This window comes from Callorhinus ursinus, unplaced genomic scaffold, assembly GCF_003265705.2.
Source record: "Callorhinus ursinus isolate GAN/ISIS: 27379988/994484 unplaced genomic scaffold, GSC_fseal_2.0 scaffold12, whole genome shotgun sequence".
Classification (NCBI taxonomy): domain Eukaryota; kingdom Metazoa; phylum Chordata; class Mammalia; order Carnivora; family Otariidae; genus Callorhinus; species Callorhinus ursinus.
The window spans coordinates 80,648,244-80,674,747 of record NW_027397074.1 but is presented as its reverse complement, the minus strand read 5'-3'; the positions used below and the strand labels follow the sequence as shown (position 1 = coordinate 80,674,747).

Below are 26,504 nucleotides of genomic sequence, written 5' to 3'. Positions count from 1 at the left end.
TAATACGTTTTATCCCCCTTGTCCCATGTTATTTTTTTAATCAATTTTTCAATCAAATAGTGTAGGATGTGGAAAAAGTACTGTATGAATAAGAGCAAATGCCTAAATTTTATGCACACAAATATTAATAACTACAATTAAATACTACATAAAGACTGGGATTATTACATATTGTTTTTTAAAATTACTTTAATAGCCTGAGCAAATATTGGATTGTGACTTGTATGTCTTAGAACAGTTTCTGTGCATTTATGTCTGAATTGGAATTCTTGACTATTGAGATTAGGTGAGGAATATTAGGTAGTCTTTCTATTTAATTCCTACATGGTATTTCTCAGATACATTATGTTTAGATATCTGCAAATGCTGTGAGTTTTAGAATATTTATTTATGTCTGCTAATTATCAGTATTGGGTTAGGTGTCCATTATTGTTTTGTAATGGACTAATGGCTATGTCCATACTAAATATCTGTTGCTCCTCACTTGAAAAGGAAATTTAAGACAGTATCTGATTGGAATAATTACTATCACTATAATGAGCTCTGACTCACAGGGTTGTAGGAGGAACCGTGATAGTGCTCTGAGAAATATCTTCCAAGGATCTCTGGTGTCCTCAGTACAGTCTACTCTGATGGACTCGTGTCTTCGGCAAGATTCCAGTCTCATCTAAAGCAGAATTTAATACACCTGTTGTGTGTGTCAATGTGTATTCTGGAAAGGGATGAAAACTAACTTCACAGTAGAGATACTTGGCAGATACCACCTTAATCAGGTAATCAATCAATGTCAACAATAATTCTTGTTGATAATACATGCCCCTCTAGGTAACGTACAGGGTGCTAAGGGCACTTGTGAGATTCTTCCCTAAAACCCCTAATCCCAGTTTCATCTTTGAAAAGAAATCAGAGAAAGTCAAATTGAATATTATTCTCCTGAATACCTGACCAGTATTTTCAAGGTCATGACGGTTAAGGAAAGATCGAAAACTTGACACAGACCAGAGGAGATGAAAGAGACATGAAAACTAAATGCAGTGTGGCATTCTGATTTGTCCCTGAACTGGAACAGGGCATTAGTGGAAAACTGGCAAAATGCAAACGAAGCCTGGAGTTTAGTTACTAGTAGTAGTCATGAAGGTTAGTTAGAATGCAGGCAGGCAGGGACAACCCCCCACCCTGCCCTAGGAGGAAACCACCTGTAAGAGGATTTTACACCCACCCTGGAAGGAGCTCTCCACCCTTTCCCACGTGATAGGTGACAAAAACCTGATTGGATGGCAGGTACAGGGAGGGTTAATCAGATTAAAACAGAGAGCCAACAAGCCCATAAAACCACCTAGACTTAGAAACTCCCGTGACAACCCTCTCGGGTCCCCTCCCTCTTTAGGAGCTTTGTACTGTCGCTTCCCTGTTGCTCAATAAACCTTGCTCTGCTGTCCACCACTCTGCCTGGTCTCCCTCTTCATTCTTCGAAGCGACGTGACCAAGAACCGTGGGCACCGAAGGAGAAAATCCTGTAACAGTATATTGGTGTCAATCTTTGGTGGAATAGGTTTATGTCATGGTTACAGAAGATGTTAGCACTGACCGAGCCTGGGTGAAGGGTAATCCCTGTACTATCTTGGCGACTTTTCACTAAGTCTGAAATTATTCCAAAATAAGAAGTTCATGTGAAGAAAAGATGCTCACTGTTTCAAATATGCTCTAACAATCAGGTGGTATAATCTTTTTGTGATAGGACTCAGTGTTAACAGAATAAAAAGGCAAGTACTTCTTAGCACTTAGGCAAATCCAAATACCTTTTTATGAACTCTTTCACCTTTAAAGCGTTTCCTCACAAAGTCTCAACTTGTGAGTCTCTGTTGGATATTTTGGCAACTGTTTCATGTGAAAACTGTGCCTGCTTGAAAATCTTGGCTGGAAACTTGATGATCCTTAAACTGTGGTTACAGCCCACATCCTCAAACTGCCCAGTTTCCCAAGACGTCAAAGAATGGTAGGATTTAATCAGAGAGAACTGGCATTCAATAGAATTTTTTCGGGGTTGGCTCCAGAAGGAGGAACGCTGCTCATTCTTGTACTGCCTCTTTACCTGTCAAAATTGTGTGGTCTCCATCACCACCTTCATTTTCACCTGGCTCTTCCTAGAGGGCCATTCTATCACACTTCTATGTGGTTAACTCCCTCATTTATGCATCTCATCCAGAACTCCAAGCCTATTTGTGACTGTTAACAGGAAAGCCACAAGAATTTCATTTCAGTATCTAAAAGAAAATTCTTCATCTTTCTCACAGAATCCCATTTTCTCTTAATTTTCTGTCCCATGCACTGGCACTACCTCCCATCCACCTGGCAGAAACCTGAGAGTAGCCTTCTCTTTTACTATACCATCCCTTACCAGTTGGTCATAGCTCCTTTAATTCTGTAGGTATCTCTTGTGCCTGCTTTCTTATTTCCAGTCTTACTAATACTAGTTCAGACCTTAATCATTTCTCACTTGGATTATTATATTAGCTTATGTTTGACCTCATTCACTCTGTTCTCTTACTAAAACTCCTGTCTTCTGTATTAACTGCATGTCTGCCTAAAATCTTTTATTGCCTCCCATTTACTTATTCAACAAATATTTGTTCAATGAATATATTTTTGGTATCATCATGGTAAAACTTAACTCAGTTCTTCTTTGAAGGGATCTTCTTATTAGCATTCTTGATATCATATTCTCCTGCAACCTGTGTTTAGATGATTTATCATCCTGTTGTGTCTACCAATTGTGATAAATATGTTTGTTATTAAAAGAGTTGTTTCCAATGCAATGTGGTTTTCTGTTTCAAGTTTTTCTTTAAATTCTACTTGGTTAACATATTGTATAATATTAGTTTCAGGTATAAAATTTTATGATTCATTACTTAAATATAACACCCAATGCTCATCACAACAAATGCCCTCCTTAATGCCCATCACCTATTTAACACCCCCCCCCGACCATGGCCCACCTCCCCTCCAGCAATCCTCACTTGGTTTCCTGTAGTTAAGAAGAGTCTTTTATTGTTTGCCTCCTTCTCTTTTTTTAACTTCCTTTCCCTATATTCTTTCGTTTCTTAAATTCTACATGAGTGAAATCATATGGTATTTGTATTTCTCTGACTTATTTCCCTTAGCATAATACACTCTAGCTACATCCATTTTGTTGCAAATGGCAAAATTTCATTCTTTTTGATGGCTGAGTAATATTCCATTATATGTATACACACACACACACACACACACACACACACACACACACACACACCATCTTCTTTTTCCATTCATTGGTCAATGGACATTTGGGCTCTCTCCATAGTTTGGCTATTGTTGATAATGCTGCTATAAACATTAGAAACATTGGGGTGCATGTGCCCCTTTGAATCTGTATTTTTTTTTTTACCCTTTGGGTAAATACCTAGTAGCACAATTGCTGGATCATAGGGTAGTTCTATTTTTAACTTTTTGAGGAACTTCCATACTGTTTTCCGGAGTGGCTGCACCAGTTTGCATTCCCACCAACAGTGTAAGAGGGTTCTCCTTTCTCCACATCCTCACCAACATCTGTTGTTTCCTGTGTTGTTAATTTTAGCCATTCTGACAGGCATGAGGTGGTATCTTACTGTAGTTTTGATTTGTATTTCCCTGACATTGAGTGATGTTGAGCATCTTTTCATGTGTCTGTTAGCCATTTGTATGTCTTCTTTGGAAAAATGTGTATTCATGTCTGCTGCCCATTTCTTAACTGGATTATTTGGTTTTTGGTTGTTGAGTTTGTTAAGTTCTTCATAGATTATGGATACTAACCCTTTATCACATATGCTATTTGCAAATATCTTCTCCCATTCTGTAGGTTGCCTTTTAGTTTCATTGATTGCTTTCTTCACTGTGCAGAAGCTTTTTATCTTGATGAAGTCCCAATAGTTCATTTTTGCTTTTGTTTTCCTTGCCTCCCACCATGTGTCTTAGTAAGAAGTTGGTATGGCTGAGGTCAAAGAGGTTGCTGCCTGTGTTCTCCTCTAGGATTTTGATGACTTCCTGTCTCGCATTTAGGTGTTTCATCCATTTTGAATTTATTTTTGTGTATGGTGTAAGAGAGTGGTCTTTCTGTAAAATCAGAGTAATAATCTACTTATACCAGCAGGTTACGAGGCAAAGCACTTCATTGCCTTCCACATATAAAATCCTTAACAAAAATATAACAGCAGTAGTATTAATAGTCATATATTGTTATATACTTTAGGTCTTGTGATCTGCAACATATTTTATATAATGTACTTATATACTTAATGTATTTTGTTAATTATAGAAGATATATAATTTATATGTAATTATGTTAATTATATTTATTTTATAAAATACATTTTATGTATTTCACAAAATACATTACAATGTAGATATATGGTGCTTCTTTTGATTTTACAATAAATTTCATAGATTATTATGGTTTTAGAATTAGTGTTTTTAGAAATCCCTTAAACTAGTTAGAGTTTATATCCCAGGTTCATGGACTCACCATAGCATTGTTTTGGACATACTCTGCTTTCACAAGAATTATCTTAATATTCAAAACTTGAAATAAATGGAGGACTTCTTACATATTGAAATGTTTCTCAGGGGATGTCTTTAACTTTCCTCATTCCCAGGGAACTGGTGAGAATAGTATCTGTGTGTTTAGTAACTGAATCCAGTAGGGAGGTGAGTTGTACAACCCAGCTAACCACTGTTTCTACCTTGCCTTGGTGCAGCAAGAAAATGGGACACGTGCTCTGACTTCCCTAATCCTGCAATAGCCTTTGTGTGCCTTACGTTCACTGAGGGATGTATTTAGAGTTGCAATGGCGGACTTCCTCCCTTTAGACATACTGTCGAAGCTACTGAGGATCTTCTCCCAACTGCTTTAACAAACTTTTGCCTAGTACCTGTCTCGGTCGTTATGCTTGGTTAGGTGACTAAGCTCACGGCCCCGACGCTCCAGTTTAATAGAGGACACAGATGTACATGTAACCACAGAATAACTCAGACTACAAGGAATGCTGTAAGGTGCCGCTGCAGGAAAGACTCAGCTTGTTTTTAGTAAATTGTTTATATAGAACCCTTCTCTGTTTTACCCTTTAACTTTTCATTGGAGAAAATGGAATAATATAATTGTTTTTCTAAGGAAATCGCAGCTCATATCCATGAGGCCTTCCGTGATCTCCCTTTCTAAATAAAGCCCCTCACCCTCTCCCGTTCTCTGGCTCAGCAGTCCTCATCCCTTTGTCTGCTGGGTCTTCTCCATCACACAGGTCACCGTCTGACATACTATATATCTAGGAAGTTTGTTTCTGTTACATATCCACTCGTGGAAATGTAAATATCATGTGGGCAGGTAATTGTACACGCTCATTCTCTGCTACATTCCCAGGACCTACAACAACACCTGGCGCACAGTAGGCACTCCATAGGTATTTACTGAATGAATGAATGTGCACAGATAGGGAAGAATCCTTTTTTAGCAAGCCCTTTTTATTAAATGTTGGTAAATTTTATTAAGTAAATACTTTAATTTATTATTAAATAAATATTATTATTTATTTACTTATTCTACTGCTCCAGCTCTTGTCCCATTATAATTGAAAATTTTTTGGCTTTGGCAGTATATGGAGCTATTATTCGATCTTTTATACTTTCGGTTTTTCCTCTTCATTTTATGGGTAGGGGAGGATATATGTGTTATATGTAATTAAAAATGGTACATGTAATGCCTTCTTTACATTTTATTAATTGATATTTTACTTCGAGAACCTGCTGCTTTTTCTAAGTTCTAAGTTACTCGTAAAAGCTGAAAGCTAAAAAATGAAAATACATAGAGATTGTCTCATGAGCCTTTACCATTGTGAACTTGACAAGAATAAATCTTGCCAACTCCCTTGAAGTCATACTGAAAGCAATACGATTCAATTCCAACATCTGCTGGATAGCTGAGTCCTTGTAAGACTTAGATGACAACTTTCTCTACCCATGCCTGTCTACCTCAAAGCAACGTTGTAAACTTAATAATTTTTATGAATTTCTAGAAAGTTACACATGTATACATATAGACGTATTCAGCTATATTTAAGTATGTCTTCACAAAACACCTCTTGTTTTTTTAGTATATATATTCTCTGTCAAGTGCCAGAGTAACCACTTACATATCCAGGTTCTGAAACAGATGCTGTGCAAGTTAAGTATCAGACAAGGAAGGAAGAGAGGAGAAGGAAGGTATTCTGGGCATTGAGTGAAGAAGCAGACTGTTTCCTAGATCATTTTGGAGAAGCCTTCAAACGAGAAATGCACATCTCTGTTTTTCCTTCTTCTTGGAGACCAGCAATCTTTTTTATAGTGCTGTGTAACAAGAGAAAATAGATACACCCAGTGCTTTGAAGTGACTCGGGAGCTGTTGCTACGGATATAAAAAGCTTACTGCCTCGGCGGCTGTGGCAGCCTAATCCATCCCTGCCAGAGGAGAAGTGTGCTTTTATAGGCCCCGGGACAAAGGTTAAGTTTATCTGCTTACCAGGAATCTCAGTTGGATGACTCACTTGCCAGATAAAATTTCTTATTAATGCAGAGAATTGCAGATATGGTTGGTATGATGCTCCTCTGCAGAAGACATGCTGACCTTACCTGAAAAGGACTATTTTATTTTGAATTACTGCATTGGGAAGATGCAGAATCTGCAGATAGAGGAGGAGGAAACAATGTCTTGAGGACTTCTGTAAGAATAATGCACATATAATGGAATATCCTGAAATTGCATGGTAGATTCAAAAATTTCTCCTTATTCTGTAAATCCCTTAGTGAGACATATGTGGTCATACCTACATCCATAATTGTGATTGTCCACAATAGTAAAAATAACTGTATTTGTAAGAAATGATTTGCATATAGTTTAAGTCATGACTGAAGAACAAAAATGATGTTACTGCTAATCTCAGGGATGTACATATGAGATCAGTGTATTTTCATTGGTAGTTAATTAAATGATCAGGAGAAGAGAAATGTATACATGGAAATACATTCTTCTTTGTCTTAGGTGATGAGCGTAAGTATCTCAGGAAGTCTCATTTAAATCAGCGGAGAAGATGGAATTTGTATAGTATTCACTTTCCATTCTCCTCCTCTCTTAGTAGCCAGAAGTAGAAAATGTCATTCTATTCCCATGACCGTCTGTTTTCCCAGAGCAGTTCTGCTTAGCATTCCATGGTCAACGTTCTTGTCCATAATGGCAAGTGGCATACTAAAATCCAGATGCCTGAGTAGAAGTCAGGTGATTCCAGCTCCTTCCCTGGATCCACAGTGTACCTTCCCTTTCAACATGTATATGAATTTATGTAATTTCCAATACAAACAACTGGATCAAGATATTTTGAAACACATTAGGAAATAGGAATATCTGAAGGCAAAGTACACTGATTACATTTTAATTCTGTCTTTTCATCCATTTCTACTAGAGATTTTATTTTCTTAAAAAGATTTTATTCATCTATTTGACAGAGAGACACAGCTAGAGAGGGAACACAAGCAGGGGGAGTGGGAGAGGGAGAAGCAGGCCTCCCGCTGAGCAGGGAGCCTGATGTGGGGCTCGAACCCAAGACCCTGGGATCCATGAGCCGAGACAAAGGCAGACGCTTAACGACTGAGCCACCCAGGCGCCCCTCTACTAGAGATTTTATTTTTATTTTTTTAAGATTTTATTTATTTATTTGATAGAGATGGAGAGAGGGAGAGCACAAGCAGGGGGAGCAGCAGGCAGAGGGAGAGGGAGAAGCAGGCTCCCCGCCGAGGAAAGAGCCCGACGTGGGGCTCAATCCCAGGACCCTGGGACCATGACCTGAGTCGAAAGCAGCTGCTTAACCAACTGAGCCACCCAGGTGCCCCTCTACTAGAGATTTTAGATGCTTATAAAATAGACCCTAAATATTCTGATTCTTTAAAGCATTCATATAAATAAATTATTTCAGAAAGAGAAAATTATTATTGAACAAATGTTTTATCCCAAATTACACTCAGTTTACTATGATGCTCTCGGATATGGAATACATTTTGCAAAATGTAAATAATAGCATTGCTTATAACATTAAGGTGAACCAGAGGATGATGAGGTGATCAACTATTTTGTGTACATGTATTAGGTAAAGTACACTTACTCACTTTGCAAAAAATTAAGCTTTAAGTAATTAATGTCACTGCAGTAACAATTTTAACATTCTCATTTGGTGTTATAAAATGGTCCAATGCATATCTAGAAACCAGAGTGTTAATGACCAAGTGCAAAATTTGCAATCAAAATGCTCTCTATTCTCCCAGAAGGTGGGAAGGGAATAATTAACATAAACTATTTATATTGCTCCAGATTGCGAAACCTAAGGATTGCATGACAGCAAGTCTGATAGCCACCTATTATAAACTGGTCAATAAAAAATGAAGAGTTTTATACCACTAAACTTTGGGACCATAATGCACTCCAAGTACTGCAATAGCTAAATCCAATCCATCTAGACATGGAAACCAAGAGTTTCATTTATCACTTTGGACAAGAATATGCAGCAAAGACTTCTTTTATGGTTGAAGCAAAGCAAGAAATATTGTTGTGTAAAAATGAATTCTGGTGATGCAAGAGAGGATAATTGCTATTAAGAAATGATCTGCCAGTGCAGAAGTACTCATCATCCGGGAACAAAGCATTTCTTACCAAAGTCAGTCTGTTTGCAGAAAGGTTTGGATAATTACCTGTCTCTTCTCACCTCATTCAGTAGGTGAAAACAACTAAAGAAAGTAGGTACAGGTTCATGTCCCAGTTTCCACAGAATGGGAAGAATGACTGCGTAGTGCTCTTTCAAATATTCAGCTTCTGCGGGGAAACATGTATGTTAGAGAGTTTTTAGCCAGAGTGAAAAGTATCTGGTCTGTGTTAAACAGGAGGCTCAAGAATGCAGAATGGATTTTTTTTGTCCTTCTACCGAGCAATCATTTAGCTTCTGTGGACAAAACTCATATAATGCAAATTGTAATAGCCTTTCAAACTCTACTTCCAAATAGCTGATTGTTTCTGAATATGCTATAAATGATCTTTTGATTTTTTATTTTACACTAAATACCCAACTGTGTTGAAGATGCTATGTGAGGTATTCTGGCTATTCTAAACCACAAGTAATACATTTTTCCATTTCTCAGGACCCCCACAATTCAAAAGGAACACCTTTGTGAATACCTTTTCCCTAGAAATATCTTCATATCCTGATAATGTGAGAGGTTTGGAGACCATAATTACCTCCAGGAGACTTATAATATCCATGTACTTATTTATACAAACTGTGACTTTATGTAATTTTACTTACTCATAAATATATTCCTGACTCTTCAAAGAGTTTAATTTTCAGCAGAGAGAATACAATCATGTAAAAAAATCCATTAGTGTGTTTATTTATTCTATCCAACTCTCCTTGGCATTCACTTCCTGATACAGAAAAATGTGAACACATGCAAATTAGCTCTTGCTATCCCTTGGTGTATTTACTTGGGAAGGAAAAATAATGCTTTTCCACATTTTTTTATATATCACCGTGTTGTTTTGTTTTTATGGAAAAGATGTCTCATCCCCAGGTATCTCACTGATATGGCTTGAACCTATAGTCCAGTTAATCAAGGATATATTAGTACTCAGGACAGATCTGTGAGGAAAGACAGAACTACTACTAAAATCAGACTTGAAATGTTTAACTAAAAAAATTCAAAGCTTTGTCCAGGGCCAACCAAAAGAGTATTGCATTATTATGGGAATGAACTCACTCATTGTCCTTTACTCTCTCATGACCAGGGTACCTGACATTAAAGTGCTTCAGGCATTCTTCATGGCAAGCCTGAGAGTCAACAAAGAAAAATTCAAACACTGTGTGCAGGAAGAACTCTGAGGATGAGAACTGTTCGTAGCATTTGTCATTGTTAGATTGTTTGTGGTTCATATATGGAGAATCTTTAATCTCTAGACAAGGAATTTGAATTTTGATCTACAGATGATGGTAATCCACTAAAGAATTTTGAATGGAAAACCATAAGATAATTTTGAGAAACAGCAAAGTGGTTGTATGCAAGCTGAATTAAAGGACAGAAATTACAATGACACAAATAAAAGAACCGATTACAGGATGCTTTGAAGAATAACTCTTTAGGCATTTTCCCCATCAAGAATTTGAGAAAGGAATAGGGACCATAAAAATAGACAAAGTGTACTTGATAATGATTTGGTCTTGTTTGCCAAAGAGTTACAGAGTGAAACTGTAACGGTTTAGCTAATCATTCAGCTGACAAAAGTCCTATGTGTATCCAGGTATTCTGCTAAGTATTGTAGGTTGAAAAATGCGTACTGAATGAGACAGTTTCTGACTCTTAAGAATGTGCGGCCTTTGGAGTAGATGCTTTTGTAAAGCAGATTATCCTGATATGTTTATCAGTGATGCTGTAGTTGAAGTCTGATGGGGCCCATGAGAAGCCCCTTGTGAGCGAACCTTCTCCAGGGTCCACTCTCCTTGAGCAAGCCAAATTAAAAGCTATCCGGAGTGAAGGGAGTGCTTCATTCTGAGTATTTAGGGTGAAAGGTAAAACTCATAGGTTTGGGAGGTCAAAGGGTAGGCAATACTGAAAGTACATGCAAGATAACAGAGAATGAACCAGTAGGGAGGGGACCACACACACACACACACACACACACACACACACACACACAACCTTCCTGGGACAGGTCAGTCTCTCCCGGCCGCCCCTTCTGCTGACTTGGAGCCAGTGTGTCCAGGACTTCTGCCAGCAAGAGTTCCTTCCAGTCTGCACAAGGAGGTTGGAGTCCCCTCTGCTGAGCTCTCTAGAGAGGCACCGGGCATAGTAAGTGCCCCATGGTCAGTGAGAGTGTGGACTGCCTGGGCTTTTATCCTAAAACTTTTACCAGGGGATTATGGTTTATAGCAGTCAGGAGTCTTAGTATAGATCCTTATCAGGGCCTTTGTAGTTTTTCTCTCAAATGCAGACAAGCTTGGATACATCGATCACTTTTCAGTGATATAAATAGGTCCCTTCCTCCTCCCTCTCTCTCTTTTAACTTTTACAGGTTCAAAAACAAGTTTTGTATGAACACATTTATGACGTTTCTTAATAACATTTACAGTTTGACAAAGTTGGAAAAAATACTCTGTTCAAACAAATTCATTTTTTTTATAAAGTGGAGGTAGGCATCCTTTGAAAGTGCTTACACTAATCACATCCTTAACCCTGAATTTTCTTAGATTTCTCATCTGTGAACGAAGATTCATTATCTTGCCATTGCAAGAGGCGTTATTTCTTTCTCACCCACAGAGGCTTACATTAAACTGTGACTCAGTGAGCTTAGTTGAAATTTAAATGGGATCCCTCTAGTCATATTTTCACAAGCTGCCATTCAGCTAGGTATATTCTGTGTTTGTAAGTAGAGTTATCTTCTGATACCATGAAATCTGCGGTCTTTAATTTCCTTGGTGTCTCATTGTACTTTATATCAATCTCTGGAATTCCTTTATAGGCTTATTAAAACATTTTGACATTGCTGATTTTTGGGTCAGTTTATAGTTTTTGTTCTATCTTGATCCAACTTTTTCCTTCATGGCCTGTGTTGGGTTTTCTATCTTCAAATAAGAGCATCAAACAATTGGACCAAAGAATCTCATCATCCTATTCAAGCCTAACTATAATACAGTACAGATCTTTGAAAGTTAAGGGAAGCATAAGAATAACATCTAAATTTTTTGAGCCCCTGGTGTTTACTTTTGTTAGGTTGGCTAGGCTAATGTTAGTTATAATTCTCAAACAGTAGGGTAAACATATGTCTTGGTTTACATAGGCATAGTCTTGGTTTATGCTTGTATTCTTGGTGTAATTATATATAATGTCCCCCTTTTACTTTCAGAAGTGTCTCAGTTTGTATGGTAAATTGTATGGTCACCCTGTTTATCAGGGAGAGCCATAAAGAAATTGTCTATTTATGCAACTCTAGAATTCAATTTATGGAAAGTAAATGTAATTAAAATATGCTGACAGCCACTGTCCCTGCTATAGACTTCATGCATGCTGTATCTGAGTCTTTTTGAGGACAAATGGAGAAAAACATACCATTTGTTTACTGAAAGGTTTTTACTGCTGTAATAGAAAAAATGAAATTGCTTCTCCTTTTAGTGTTATATAGCCCTTGTCATGATTCTGTTAAGGCAAATTATGCAAAGCTAAGGTTTTCATTTATTTTTCTAAACAAAATAGACACCGTTTTTTATTTAACCTGTTACAGTGGAAACCAGAGAACCTTATGTGGACTGTTAGAAGTGAAAGGAATCTTGAGAAATACATTAATGAATCTGGTCTGTCCCTTACCTTTATAGATGAGCCACCTAAGTCATAAGGAGATTATGTAACTTGTATGTGGTTACCTGGCTTTTGAAAGAATATACCATACTAGAGTCAGAACTCTAATATCTTAGTCCAGGGTTTTAGGCTTCCTTTTGCCACACATGATTGCCTCTGAAAGGCAAAAGGCAACCCTATTCTCACAACACTCTCCCTTGCTAGCAAAAAAAGCCCATGAAAATACCCTGACTTGATTGTAGGAAATAAATAGAAAACAGAAGTTGATTTTTTTTTTTTAAAGATTTTATTTATTTGACAGAGAGAGAGGGAGAGCACAAGCAGGGGGATTGGCAAGTGGAGGGAGAGGGAGAAGCAGGCTTCCCGCTGAGCAAGGAGCCTGATGTGGGGCTCGATCCCAGGACCCTGGGATCATGACGTGAGCCGAAGGCAGATGCTTAATCATCTGAGCCACCCAGGCGCCCCAGAAGTTGATTTTTTACATTTTACATTTTATATATACATTTTATATATCATAGAATATGGCCTAATAGGCATGTGTTGGTTACTTGTGTGTATATGTGCACAGATACAATATAATACAATATTTAAAATGTTTTCTTCATGGGGCTATTAAGATTGTAACAACACTTCTTTAGAATTACAAATATTGAGTCCTTGGTACATCACAATCAGTAGAAAACATGTTAGCCTCTAAGACTGGCTTCCATTCTTTAGAAACTAGTAGGCATATTAAAAAAAAAAAAATGACTTGCCCTAGACCATGTATGCCCTCCCTGCTAGTGCCCTCTGAAATTCATGGTTCGTTCTCACTAAAATCTCCTGTACGTGCAGTGTCTTTTTGTCTAACTCCAGCATAAACTGGGCTTTTCCCTAAGGATGGCAATTCTTTGTAGTCCTAGTGGTGCTGTTGTTTCGTTTTGTTTTGTTTCTCCACTACTTTTTCTAGAATGAGCTCTGGAAGTTAGAGGTAGGTGTGTTCACTGCTTTTTGCTGTTTTTTGATTTGTCCTGTCCAAAACTCTAGCCATTCATCACTTGAGTACGTGAAATGTAGCTGATTCAAATTGAGACGTGTTATTAGCGTAAAGTACATCGACAATTTTGGAGACCAGGTTTGAAAAAAATGTAAAATATCTCCTTATCGTTACCAGCTTTATTGAGATATAAGTGATATATAACTTTGTATAAATTTAAGGCATACAACATGATGATTTGATACACAAATGTATTAATAGAGTTAGTGAACACCTCTATCACCTCACATAATTACCTTTTGTTTTATTTTGATTTTTTGGTATGGTAAGAACAGTTAAGATTTACTGTCTTAACAACTTTCAAGTATATAATACAGTATCGGTAACTTCGGTCACCATGCTGTACATTGGATCCCGGAACTTACTCATCTGATAACTGGGGGTTTGTACCCAGTGACCAACATCTTTCTTTTTCCCACCACCAGCGTCTGGCAACCATCCTTCTACTCTCTGTTTCTGTGAGTTTGGCTTTTTTTAGATTCCATATAAGAGATCATATATTTGTCTTTCTTTGTCCGACTTCATTTAGCATAATGCTTTCATGGTCCATCCATGTAGTTCTCACTGGTAGGATTTCCTTTTTTCTTGTGGCTGAATAATAGAACTAATTTACATTTCTCTGATGATTAATGATGTTCGGCATCTTTTCATGTACCTGATGGCCATTTGTACATCTTTAGAAAGTGGCTAGTAAGTTCCTCTGCCCATTTTTTAATCAGGTTGATGGGTTTTTGCTATTGAATTATATGAGTTCCTTATACATTTTGGATATTAATTTCTCATCAGATTGATGATTTGCAGATACTTTCTTCTATAACAAAAACTGCCTTTTCCTCTTGTTGATTGTTTATTTTGCTGTGTAGAAGCTTTTTAGTTTGGTGCAGTCTCACTTTTTAATTTTGGCTTTTGTTGCTTGTGCTTTTAGTGTCATCTCTAAAAAATGGTTGACAAGACCAATGTCAAGGGTCTTTTTCCCTATGTTTTCTTCTAGAGGTTTTATAGTTTCAAGTCTTATGTTTAAGTCTTCAATTTATTTTGAGTTAATTTTTGTGAGTGGTGTAAGATAAGGGTCCAGTTTTATTCCTCTGCATGTGATTGTCCAGTTTCCTAACATCTCAGTATTTTTAATACAGATTACATCTTAAAATATATATTTTGATGTAATGCATTAAAATATATTTTAGAAATAATTTTACCTCTTTTTAAAAACTTTTAAAATGTAGTTCTTGAGCATTTAAAATTGCCTATATGTATCCCCTTATATTTACATTAGTGCTGTTTTATTCTGTTCTTCTTTTGCCCTAAAAACTTTAGTTCTCAACCTCATGGCAACTTAATCGCTCATTGCTGTAGTCATCGTGACAGTCTTGGTCATTTCCACTCCTGTCTTGATCAAGTAAACTTCTAGGTCACCAATACTTTTTTCAGCAGTACTGTCTTGATGCATGGTAAATTCTATATATACCTGAATGAACCTTCCAATACACAGACCTCTTGTTTCCTTAAACTTATCCCCTTACTTTTTTAACTAAATTACTCAATTCAGTGAACACACCTAGACCTTGTTGATATAGAAAGTTTTATAAGCCCTCCATAGCCTCTGTTTTATCCGTTTGACTCTTTTGTACCCTGACTCTAGCCGTTCTTCAACTCAACCAGTACTCTGATCCATTGACTGTGTTCTTTTACTCTCCTCCAATCTCTGTTTCATTTTTTCATTTATTCAAAAAAACACTTACTGGACACCTGTTATGTGCCACTTCATGTGTGATGTAATGCTGGCTTACACCCCCTGGTGATTTTGGTGGCTTTGAGCCATAGTTGTGATGAGGCTGTGGGGGTTGAGAAGTGGAGAAATTCTGGACTGACTTTTGGAAATACATAGATCATATCCTTCCTCTGCTCAAAACGGCTCCCCATTTAATGCCTGTGAAAGTCGGGGACTTTACAATGGCTTAACAGGTCTCTACGAATTTAATACTTACATTTTACTCTGATTTCTCCCACTAATTTCTCATTTAATTTTAGCAGCTAGCCTCCTGATACTCTTTGAAAATGCCTGGGGCCATGTCACTGCTTCAGGGCCTTACCACAGTCAGTCTGCTGTCTGAAGAACCTGCCCCAGGTGTCCACACACATGGCCACCTCCCTCATCGCTTCTGGGTCTTTGTGCTGCTCTAGTACTTTTGCAATGTAGTCTGCCCTAGCTCCTATCGATCTATCTATCTATCTATTTATTTTTAAAATTTTATTATGTTATGTTAGTCACCATACATTACATCATTAGTTTTTGATGTAGTGTTCCATGATTCATTGTTTGTGCATAACACCCAGTGCTCCATGCAGAATGTGCCCTCTTTAATACCCATCACCTAGTTCCTATTTAAAGTGGAAGCACATTCCCAACCTGTCATTTTTGGTCTCCCCTCTCCTGCTCTGTTATTCTCCCAATTTTAGCACTTACCAGCCTTTCACATCCTAACTAAGAGATTTATTTGTATGTCTGTCAATTGTGTATTATCCTCCATTTGAATGTCAACACCATGAAGGCGGGGGTTTTTGTCTTCTTTACTGATATATCGTGTAAGTGTTTAGAATAGCACCTAACACATGGTAAATGATCCATAAATATTACCAGAACTAACACATATGAAATAAGTTACTTTTTTCAAAAGCCACAGACTATTTGAACCCTTGTTAAGTAGGGAAGTACTCTTTTGTAGGAATGAGATGATGTTAACTCAGCCTAAAAAATAGCTTTTTGCCTCTCTGGTTATTTATTCAGTTTTTCCTGAGTTTTTATATGCTTAGGGGAAGCTCATTAAATACTTGTCTGCTCTGTTGCGAACACTGCAGCTAGCATCTGGGATACATGGCCCTCTTCTAGAAGGAGAGATACTCATGTATATCAACAGTTATAACAAAGTGCGACTGGGTATATTGTAAAGAATAATTATATTACTTAAATTGAGAATTTTGTCTGATGCAGACACAGACATCTGAAATTAAAGGCCTTGTTATACATACAGGTCCTAGAAAGGAAGGCATGGTGTGCCATGCTGGGGGCTGCATGGGAGGAGTGCCCAGCAAGCAGGCTCAAACAGGTCGGGAGCTGGAAGATAGAGTGAGGCCCCATGGGAAGTGCTTTACTGGGAGTCAGGGTGGGTAGACAAGCAAAGGCTTGAGAGGATTTCATTGGTCTGTTTGAATGTCACTGGGTCATAGTCCAGAGGGCAAGAAGGGGAAACCTGTGGCAGGGACCAGCCTTATCACCCTGTGCACCTGTTCACCTGGGCCAGGCACTCACAGCCTGTCTGAAGGTGTTGAAGCCTCAGGAAATACAAAGTTTTAAAAATTTACCACACACTGGGTAAAATTAGAAATAAATGCGAAAGGCTTTGGATCCACACAGACGAGTCACCCCGGCAGTCTACAAATGGTCTGTTTCAGATTGAACACTGTCCTAGTGGCGTTGTAGTCCTAAAGATATAACTCTAGTGAAACCCATGTAAATGTGCAGGGTGGTGTCACTCTCTCTCGTCTATCTCCGTGAATAGCCGACGCCCTACTTAGAGCCAGAGCCCGAGAGCAGCAGAAACCTCCCAGGCTGACCCTCCCCTGCCTTGCCTGCAGCCCCCATTGAGCCTCTAATGTTTTTAATCAGTCTTGCTAAATACTTCCTGTAGGGAGAATGAGTAGTGATGAGAAGTAATCTTGCGGCTTTTTTATTCTGAAAAATTCAATCACTGATCTACAGATACTGCTTATTCATCATGATACCCCAGTGCAGAAGAGGGGGATTAAATTTCAGCCTTAAAGGTTATGGGATCCCTCAAGGCTTAGGGTACAGTAATGAAAAATTGAGAACCTAAAAAAGGCATTCCAGAATCTACATAGTGAATAAACTCTCACCAGGCCTTGCTTCTGATGTGAATTTAGGATTATGTGCGTAAGAATATGCCATGTGCTTTTTACTAGAGCCTTAGCAGTTTTGCTACATTTCATATATAACTTCTTTGAATGTCTTTTTCTTTAGAGCAAATTCTCTCTAGTTTTTCTGAGGTGGTATATAATTTCTGGGCCTATTCCCCACTGGTCTGGAGTGGCCTTACTAATAAGTCCTCCTAGTTAAGATTAGAACCCATTTCCCTGACCTGATACCCCAAACAGAAGCAGCCCTCGGCAGGTCTAAGCCTAATCGCCTACAAGTTACCCTCTTCCTCTGAGGGTTAAAAGATGTCCCTGTCTTTGCCTATGTATTCAGAGTAATACATGCTTCCCAGGATGCGTGCTCTTCCTGGACCCCAGATCTAATGCTTTGAGTCCTTGAAAGATCTCCAAAACCAGTATCTTAAGACAGGCACACCACACAGGTTTGGCAGGAAGCATCTTATCCAAAGTAAAAAATTCCTATTCTCCCTACACTCTGATGAAGTCAGAAACAGAAAACTCATTTCAAATGTCTTGGTCCTTTTTGTAATTTACCTTTTGTGTTTTTATGGGACCCCATTCTGATTTACATATTCCCATAATATAGCAATCAAGCTATTTCTTCCTTACGCGGTGTGTCATTTCCTGCAGTGTCTTCACTTGCTCTTTCATCAAACACTTGCCTGTCTTCAATGTGTTAGGCACTATTCAGAGACCAGGGCTCTAACAATGGGACCGGAGAAGCACAGCCTTTGGCTTCATGGACTTCATACACTTACTGTTCCTCCAAGAATGGTACAGGTCATATGGGTGCTTGGTTAACATGGTATTCTTTTAAAATCATGGCATCTTTGTGGACTAAATGTTATTTAAGGTTTTTTTTTCGTGAACTATTTTCAAAACCTAAAAACCACATACGCCGTTTTTAAACATTACCTATTTTATTCCAGATGGAGTGATTATTATTACAGTCCATTGTTATTGTTTGTAAGGTTTGCTTGTAATATTTTAATTAAGCTCTTCAATCCTTCCTCTTCCACAATGACTATATCTGCTTTGACTGTGTTGATGCATTATGAGATTAGGGTGAGCAGAAGAAGGCACATAGGGTCAAGGGAGGAGGCAGCGCCTCGTGTCCCGTTCTGAAACCCATTGTCAGCTGCTTTTTGCAGGAGAAGTTTACTCTACTCCCTTTCACTTCCCCACAGCCCATCTTTACCCTTTGTCTTACATAGAAAGAAAGCAGCAAAGTAATTTTATATATTAATATCCTGGAAATATATTTTCAACAATAGGGGAACATTTAAATAAATTATACTTTAGTTATAGGAAATGCTGTCTTGAAAGTGTTAAGTAGAAAAATAACATCAAAGTATAGGTAATAATAACAAAAATGTTAAAAATATGTAACTATAATAATACTAAAAATAATACGGCAATAGAATAAGAGCTAATATTTTTTACTATTTGTTAAATTTTTATTTAAATTCCATTTTTGTTAACAGATACTGTATTATTAGTTTCAGGGGTAGAATTTAGTGACTCATCAGTTACATATAACACCCAGTACTCACCACATCAACTGCCCTCCTTAACGCCCATCACCCAGTTACCCCATCCCCCTACCCATCTCCCCGCCAGAATCCTCATTTGTTTTAAAAAAGGGAAAATAATATAAAGCTGTATTGGCATAAAAATATCTGGAACCCTCAGTTTGTTTCCTAGAGTTAAGAGCCTCTTATGGTTTGCCTCCCTCTGTTTTCATCTTATTTTTCTTTCACTTTCCCTGTGTTCATCTGTTTTGTTTCTTAAGTTACACATATGAGTGAAATCATATGGTATCTTTCTCTGACTGACTTATTTCGCTTAGCATAATACCCTCTAGTTCCATCCACGTCGTTGCCAATGGCAAGAGAATAATAGCTAATATTTTTTAAACAATCACCATGTCATGAACATGTTCTAAATGCTTTACACTTAACTCCTTTAATTACCTCATTTAAACCCTGCAACAACCTGATCTATTGGCAAATACTATCCAATTTTTGCACGTAAACATAAAAATGAAGCCCTGAGAGTTTAGGCAACATTGCTAGGTTCAGTAGAAAGATGGTACAGGTCTTCAAGATACTTGAATTCTAGTGGGGCGACAAACCTGTGTGTTACAAGAAGAGCCCATGGGTATGCTTTGGGGATGGATGGGAGCGGCACCAGCTGCGAAATCAGGGAAGATTCCAAATGGAAGGAACACATAAACAGAGCTGTGAAGGAAGAGTTGACTAGTTTTCCAGGTCAACAGGCAGATGGGAAAAACATAAAATTTGTACTTGAAAGAGTTGGTCTCGAAATGTGACTGCTACTCACCAATTATGTGACTTTAAACAAGTAACTTCATTCCTTCATCTGAACAACAGAAGTGATATCTACCATTTCTCTAAGGCTTATCACATAAAATACAGTATTGAAAGCTCTGTTTCATTGTTAGATGCTATTTAATTATTGAAAATACATTATGTGACTTTCAGGGTTTTTTTGCCTTGCTTAGGTGGATGTAATTGTGACCTTGGGAGGTCTTGGTGGGCGTTTTGACCAGATTATGGCATCTGTGAACACCCTGTTCCAAGCTATGTGCATCACTTCTGTGCCAATTGTAATAATCCAAGAGGAATCTCTCATCTACCTGCTTCAGCCAGTAAGTGAAGAATAAATATAATGTCAGCAGTTTGCTTCCACAGAACTTTTAACATTTGAGTAGACTTGCCGAAAACATGAGCCTACTGTGTGTCTTCGAAGTTGACACATGAGTGAAGTTGACCATGTTTGCCTACTTGTGTTTACCCTGGTCTACTGCCTCAGAGCATGGAACAGCAAAAATGTACAGGAGACGCCTCAAAGTTTTCATTTTGTTATGCCCAGAAAATAAATATTTTGTAACTTTCAATTAAATTGACTAAGAATTAAATTTAACACTTTTGCATTTTGAGCAGCTGAATGTGAATGCCACTTGAGAAAAATCTCAACAGAGGAAACACAAAGCTTGGCAAATATTTCAAATGGAATTCTCATATATTTTCAGTGTTGTCGTTATAATTGGAAACTGGATTTGATTTTGTTAAGCACTAAAAAGAAAAGCCTTAGCTTTTACTCTTCATAAGTTGCCTGCTTATTAATTTCACTGCCTCGGAATAAATTTCTAATGATCATATCATTCACTTCCCATGATGAATATCAAGGAAATTTTCTGTCAACATAGTGCTTAGAATAGAATTCTTATTAAATAAGTTTTATAAGGTTGATCAGTGAATTCCTCTAGAAAAATAATCATTTGGTAACATTTTTAAAAGATAGTGGACAGTTGTTCTTTTTTGCCTCTCATTGTAATGTACTGCTTACAGCATTGCTTCTACCCATCTGCCATCCACCATCTGTAGCATGTCATTACCTAAAAATTGTTGTTTGGTTAATATAGGTACAATGCATGCTCCCTGTTGTTCAGCCAGCTTTGCATTTTTTTTTCCTGGCTCTTTGCATTGCCTAACTTTGTTGTTTTCTGGAACACTTCCTATGAGATGTGAAAAGGGAGCTGAAGAATTCCGTTTTCAAACTCCATACTACTGTCCATTTATTTAGTCAACAACCATTGTGGAGTGCCTGCTATTTATTCCACTGCTATGCAGCTGAGGACTAAGAACACTAGTAATGTGATCTTTGTTCTCTAGCAAAGAAGTCATTTATAAAAACATAAAGCACCGTTAAAAGATTGGTACATAAATGAGATGAAAGATTATATGATTTGGTCATAAGTATAGTAAGGAAAGTCCACTCAGAGGCACTCACATTTTATTCACTCAGTTAATTCAACAAATATTTATTGGTTACCTGCTATACACCAGGCACTTACTTACCCAGGGATGTGGCAGCCAACTAAAGAGACAAAATCCCTGGTTTTCATTCTCCTGAGGCTACACTGGAGCAGGAGCTTCGAGGATGAGTTGATGTTTGCTGTGGGAGATGGTGAGGAAGCCACACAAGGTGGAAGGAGCCACTAAAGAAGGGTAGAGGCACAGGGCATGTCTTAGGATCTGCAGTATGGAAAATGCTAGGAAGATAAGACTAGAAAACTACTTAGATCATGAAGAGCCTTGAATTCTGCACTGTGGAGTATGGACGTTTTTGCTCTAGGTAATGGGAAGTCATTAAAATATTTCACTTAGTGGTATGACATGAGCAGCTATGCTTCTTAGATTTCTAATTATGTGTTTGTTAAATACCTATTAATCTCCTAACAATTTCTGAAGTGTGAAACTTTCTACTATTATAAATCATTGAGCTTTATTATATTATATTGAACTGATAGTGTGATTGCTAAAGTAGTCACCTGTAACTTGACTGTAGGTAGATATTCTAGTGAATAGATTACTAGTTGAAGCTGCAGTACAACAATTTTTAAAAAGTAAAAAAGGGAAAATTAACTGATAGAAAAAGCCACATTTGAAAAAATGACTTTTGCCCTTAAGAATTGTTCAGTGTGTTTGGTGTTCTGTACCATCGTTGTAATGTGTATAATTGTGGACTTCCTAAGGTGCCTTCAGCTAGGGATTCACTGAATTTCCTCCATTTACAGGTTGCTGTCTGTCATCCGTTTGGAAAACTCAGCCATTAGTTTTTCAAATATTGTCTTAGTACTGTTCTTCTCCCTTCCTTGGCAACTCCAATTAACTGTAATTAAGATCCTCCAGTTGTATCATGTGTATCTCAAAACTTCTCTTTCACGTTTTGTATGCTTTAACCTCCCCGGGCTGCATTCTGAAGTTCATCACCCATATTCTGTACCACTCTTCTGCTTTAGCCATGTCTATTTTGCTGCTAAAACCATCCACAGAGTTTTAAATTCCTGCCGTGATTCTTCTTTCTTATATGCTTGTCTTCTATTCATTTTTTCAAGATCCTTTCTTTAAAACATAATTGTCATACTTACTTTATTGTCAAGAGCAATTCTAATACCTGTGGTCTTTATAAGTCCACTGTCTTGTATTCCCCACTTTCACTTTTATATTTTGTAACCTCGATTCCTTGTGTGTGTTATGATTTTTGGCCATGACCTTATATTTCTGGGAACTTCACCTGTGGGAATTATTTGAAGTGTGAGTTAAAAGTGGGTCCATGGAGAATTTAGAGCAGACTCCTAGCCCGGTTTTCGTAGGCATTAACGACTTAGGACATCTGTGGAGACTTTTTGACCATCTAGGTGTTGTGAATTCTAGCAGTTCTGCTAGGTTACAGGTGCTCAGGGGAGACTTGCCCCCTCTTCTCAGCTGCAGAGTACCAGGGCTTGGTGGGGCAGTTTTCCTAGTGGTCCAGTGGGAGTGTTATTTATATTCATTTACACTGAAAGTCTCTGCTTTATATGGTGCAGTCTCCTTTTACACTCCCAGCGTCGGCAGGCCTTGGGCCTTGTCTCCTGATGACCTTCCATACTTGGATGCCTTGGAAATCAAAGCTCAAGTTCATCTGCTTTGGTAAACACCAAATATTTCAAAGGTGAAAGTTAGATTTGGTTTTCTTTTTCAGTCAGACCTTAGTTTTTGGCTTCTGAGTATCCTTAAAAAAAAAAAAAAAGATGTTTGATGCCTTTTAAAAGACTTCTTTAACTTTTTTCTAGCACTTTTTATTGTTTTAAGTTGGTCAGGGTACTAATTTGTCATACTGCCTCTGTAAGTCAGGTTTTGCCCTGCCTATGTGACAGGAGTAATTAACCCCCAATCTCAGAGGCTTACCTGAGATTAGGTTTTTGAGGTTTTTTTCTCATCAGTAGAATATCTGGTCTGGTTTGGGCGGCATCCTTCATTTTATATCTAAGCCAACTGGAAGAAATTGTGGCATCTGGGGAAAAGATAGCCAGAAAGTGGCACTGCATGTTTTTAAAGGCCAGGCCTGGCTATGTCCTCTGTCACCTTTGGTGGGAACACAGTGACATTCCCCAGCGCACTGCAAGGCAGTCTAGGAAAAGAAGGCTGTGGCCCAGGGAGAGGAACCACTGTGTGAGCACAGAACACTGTCTCTTTCAAACTGCCAGAAACTGAAGTTTGGAAAGAAAGTCTGGAATCATGACCCTACATAATTTCTAGGAGCATATTTTTTTTCTCATTTATTAAATATGTTAAACTTAGTTGTTAAAACAAAATCCTCAGTTCTCCCAACATAGTCATCATATCATATCATAGGCTACATGCTCCAAAACAATGCCTTCTGGATTCTTTGGTATTGTGATTTTGTCTCATTGAAATAACTAGGAAATTACCTATCCTAAGAAAGTAATGATTACATAGTGTGGGGCAGAAACCTGCACAGTCACACCCTCTGTCATGTAGAGGGGTGACAGTATTTAGCATAGACTTCTACCTGCGGGGTTAAGAGTGATGGCTTTGCTTCTCTTTGGCACTAGTTCTAGAGAAATCTTCCCAGATTGTGCTCTTCCTCTCTCTCTCTCTCTGTCAAATAAATAAAATCTCCCCAGAAACACATACTAGGTCCCTGATTTTCAATTGCTTTTAGTAAGAGAACACTAAGACAATTATTGGTATAAATGCAAAAGTCAAAATGAGTATGTTTGAGGGTTTAGGATATGAACCAATCTTATATAGTGTGCCATATTTTGAACAGTTTTAATTATGCACTTATGAAATGTGATTAACACCAAAACTTAATCAAAAGCTCTACTAAAATTAGTTCATAGAAACATTCTGCATTCTAGAAATGAGACTCAGATCATTGAGCTGAACTGACTCTGCCATGTGTGTTTTGATGTTATCCATGTCCGAGAGCATACATCTCTATTAGGCAGTGTGCATGTTTTGGGAGAATACTCAGAAAGGGTGTCTATAGTTGCTGTTCATTGTTTATGGGACTGATCATAATCACAATCACAATGGACAGAAGAAACCTCATAACTTTAAATTGAAACCATTTTCAAATATTGTGGAACTAGGGCCCAAGAAAATCAATCTGGTATGCTTCAGTGCCAAATAAAGAATAGTTTGAAACTTTTTAAATGTATTTTTTAATTGAAAGTCAACAAATAGCTGTTCTCAGAAAGGAAGATAATTTTGGAACTTTTACAAGAAGCATCTAATTTGAGCTTCATAACAATACTGTGAGAAAGCAGGACAGGTACGTCGGTCACACAGCAAAGTGTTTTGACCTAACACTTTCCACTACGCTACATTTCCTCTTTCTTAGGGCTAGTGGATTAACGTGCAAATAGCAAACTCGTAGAACAAGTTACAGTTCATAGGCTGGTAATTATCCATAAACAGTGTTTAACTGAGGGGCCAGTTGGTGTGTGTCTAGGATTGTGTGTGTGTGTAATTATTCTTCACAACATTTTCAAATAAGATGAATTTGGGGTACACTTTATGGGTATATCCCACCTCGTTGCTCCCCTAAACTAAACAAAAATGACTCTGAATCTCCCTCAAGTATAACAAAATCTACGTACATCAAGAATTTTTATCATTTAAGAAGATCGAGTGAGATTACCTTTGAGCTTTGCTAAAAATACTTCAAAAGTGGTGAAATTCAATGTAAATGCTAATTATTATGAGTATTATTTTTGAGAACAGTGTTTTCTAGAATTGGTTCTGTAATTATAGATTGTCTGAAATTGAAGATAATAGCAGGAGGATGAGACATGTTATGGGAACTGTTGATATGACTGATAAAATGTTTCGGTGCTGTGCTTTGCTAAGAGAACTCATCTGTGTCTTTTAAGTGGCAGTGATAGCCCTAGACTATGGGACTAAATCTTTTTTTTAAATCTTTATAAAAAAGCCACCCAAACCCCAAATTATCTTAGCATTTCTGCGATAGTCTACACGTGAGACTCTCTTGAGACTGTTAGATAAATAAGTCAGCGCCCTTCATTCATGAGCAGAGAGTCCTTTCAGTCACTGCGGGCTGACCGCATGTCCAGAGGCCGTTCCCTTAAAGTTATAGAGGTTGTTCCAGACCAGAGTCTTTCATCTGTGTTCTCTCTTCATTCCCCTTTCTGTGACTTACTGTGGTTATTACAAATTGAATTTTAAGACAAGGAGACAATAGTATAGTTCCAGATCTATATAAATATGGAAAGATGTTTGGAATTTTTAGCTGGTTTATTTTTGAATATATAATGTCTTTTATAGTGTTTTGGCATATTTCACTTGCTATGGGTCAAAATATCGTTTTGACTGAAAGCCTCAGTAGGTAGCATTTACTTTAAAAATGACAGATTGTACATTCCTTCATATAGAAAATTAAAAATAGAATGCATAATAGCTCCTCTCTTTAAAAGTAAGCATTTCTCTTTTACTTTCCAAAATGTCTTCTTAATAAGACTTTATGACCTTTTATGAGCAGGAGATTTTATGAAACCAGTGAGAGACATTTTCGACATGAAACACTACTGATATCAATTACTAGTTAGACTGTATTCCTCATGAAGACATTTAGATGCTCCCAGCCATGTTTATCATGCTAGCCATGCAGGGTGTGGTTGGTTCCAGATTTCTCATACGTACTTTTTCATTTTCTGGTCCTGTGCTTCTCAGGAGTATAGAAACATTAGCTTCTGTACACTGAGCATAAATTATCTTTTATCTGCAAGTTTTATGGCAGTTGGTAATCCAAGTTAATAAGATTTATGACCAAGAAATGAGATGTCCAAGAGTTAATAAGGCGTGCCTTTTACATTATCCTAAACCTTGTTCAGTGATTCCTAGTCAGGATTCCAGTATCTGATGCAGGGGAATGGTGTTACAGAGCAGACTTCCATCACTTTTTATCTCACCTGAGCAAACTTCTAAATATGTTGTAAACATTTCTTCCTCATGATCTTAGTCATGTTTACTACTACTTGTTTTTTCACTCACTAGAACAATTATTTGCTGTTTAAATTTCTCACATTTTATAAATTAGACATTTGCAATGCTGGTAATGAATATGATAGGAACATGTTAAGAGTCTGATAGAAGCTGGGTATCCAGGATGTAAATTTGGCATGCATGGTGGTCTCTGCTGCGAACTGAGGGTATGGGTCTGTCTACCCACATGTCCAGGACGATCTCAACAG

At 37.7% G+C, this 26,504-nt stretch overlaps 1 protein-coding gene across 4 annotated transcripts in view; it reads left to right on the top strand.

The window, feature by feature from the left end:
• Positions 1-26,504, top strand: part of TPK1 (thiamin pyrophosphokinase 1) — a 339,219-nt gene that overhangs the window by 179,744 nt on the left and 132,971 nt on the right. For 3 of the 4 annotated variants that reach the window (XM_025854777.2, XM_073899329.1, XM_025854779.2), the window contains one exon: positions 19,941-20,087. The exons of the other annotated variant lie outside the window; for it this stretch is intronic. In XM_025854777.2, coding sequence (XP_025710562.1) covers positions 19,941-20,087 — 147 coding nt within the window. The remainder of the gene's footprint in view (positions 1-19,940; positions 20,088-26,504) is intronic. 4 annotated transcript variants of the gene reach the window in all.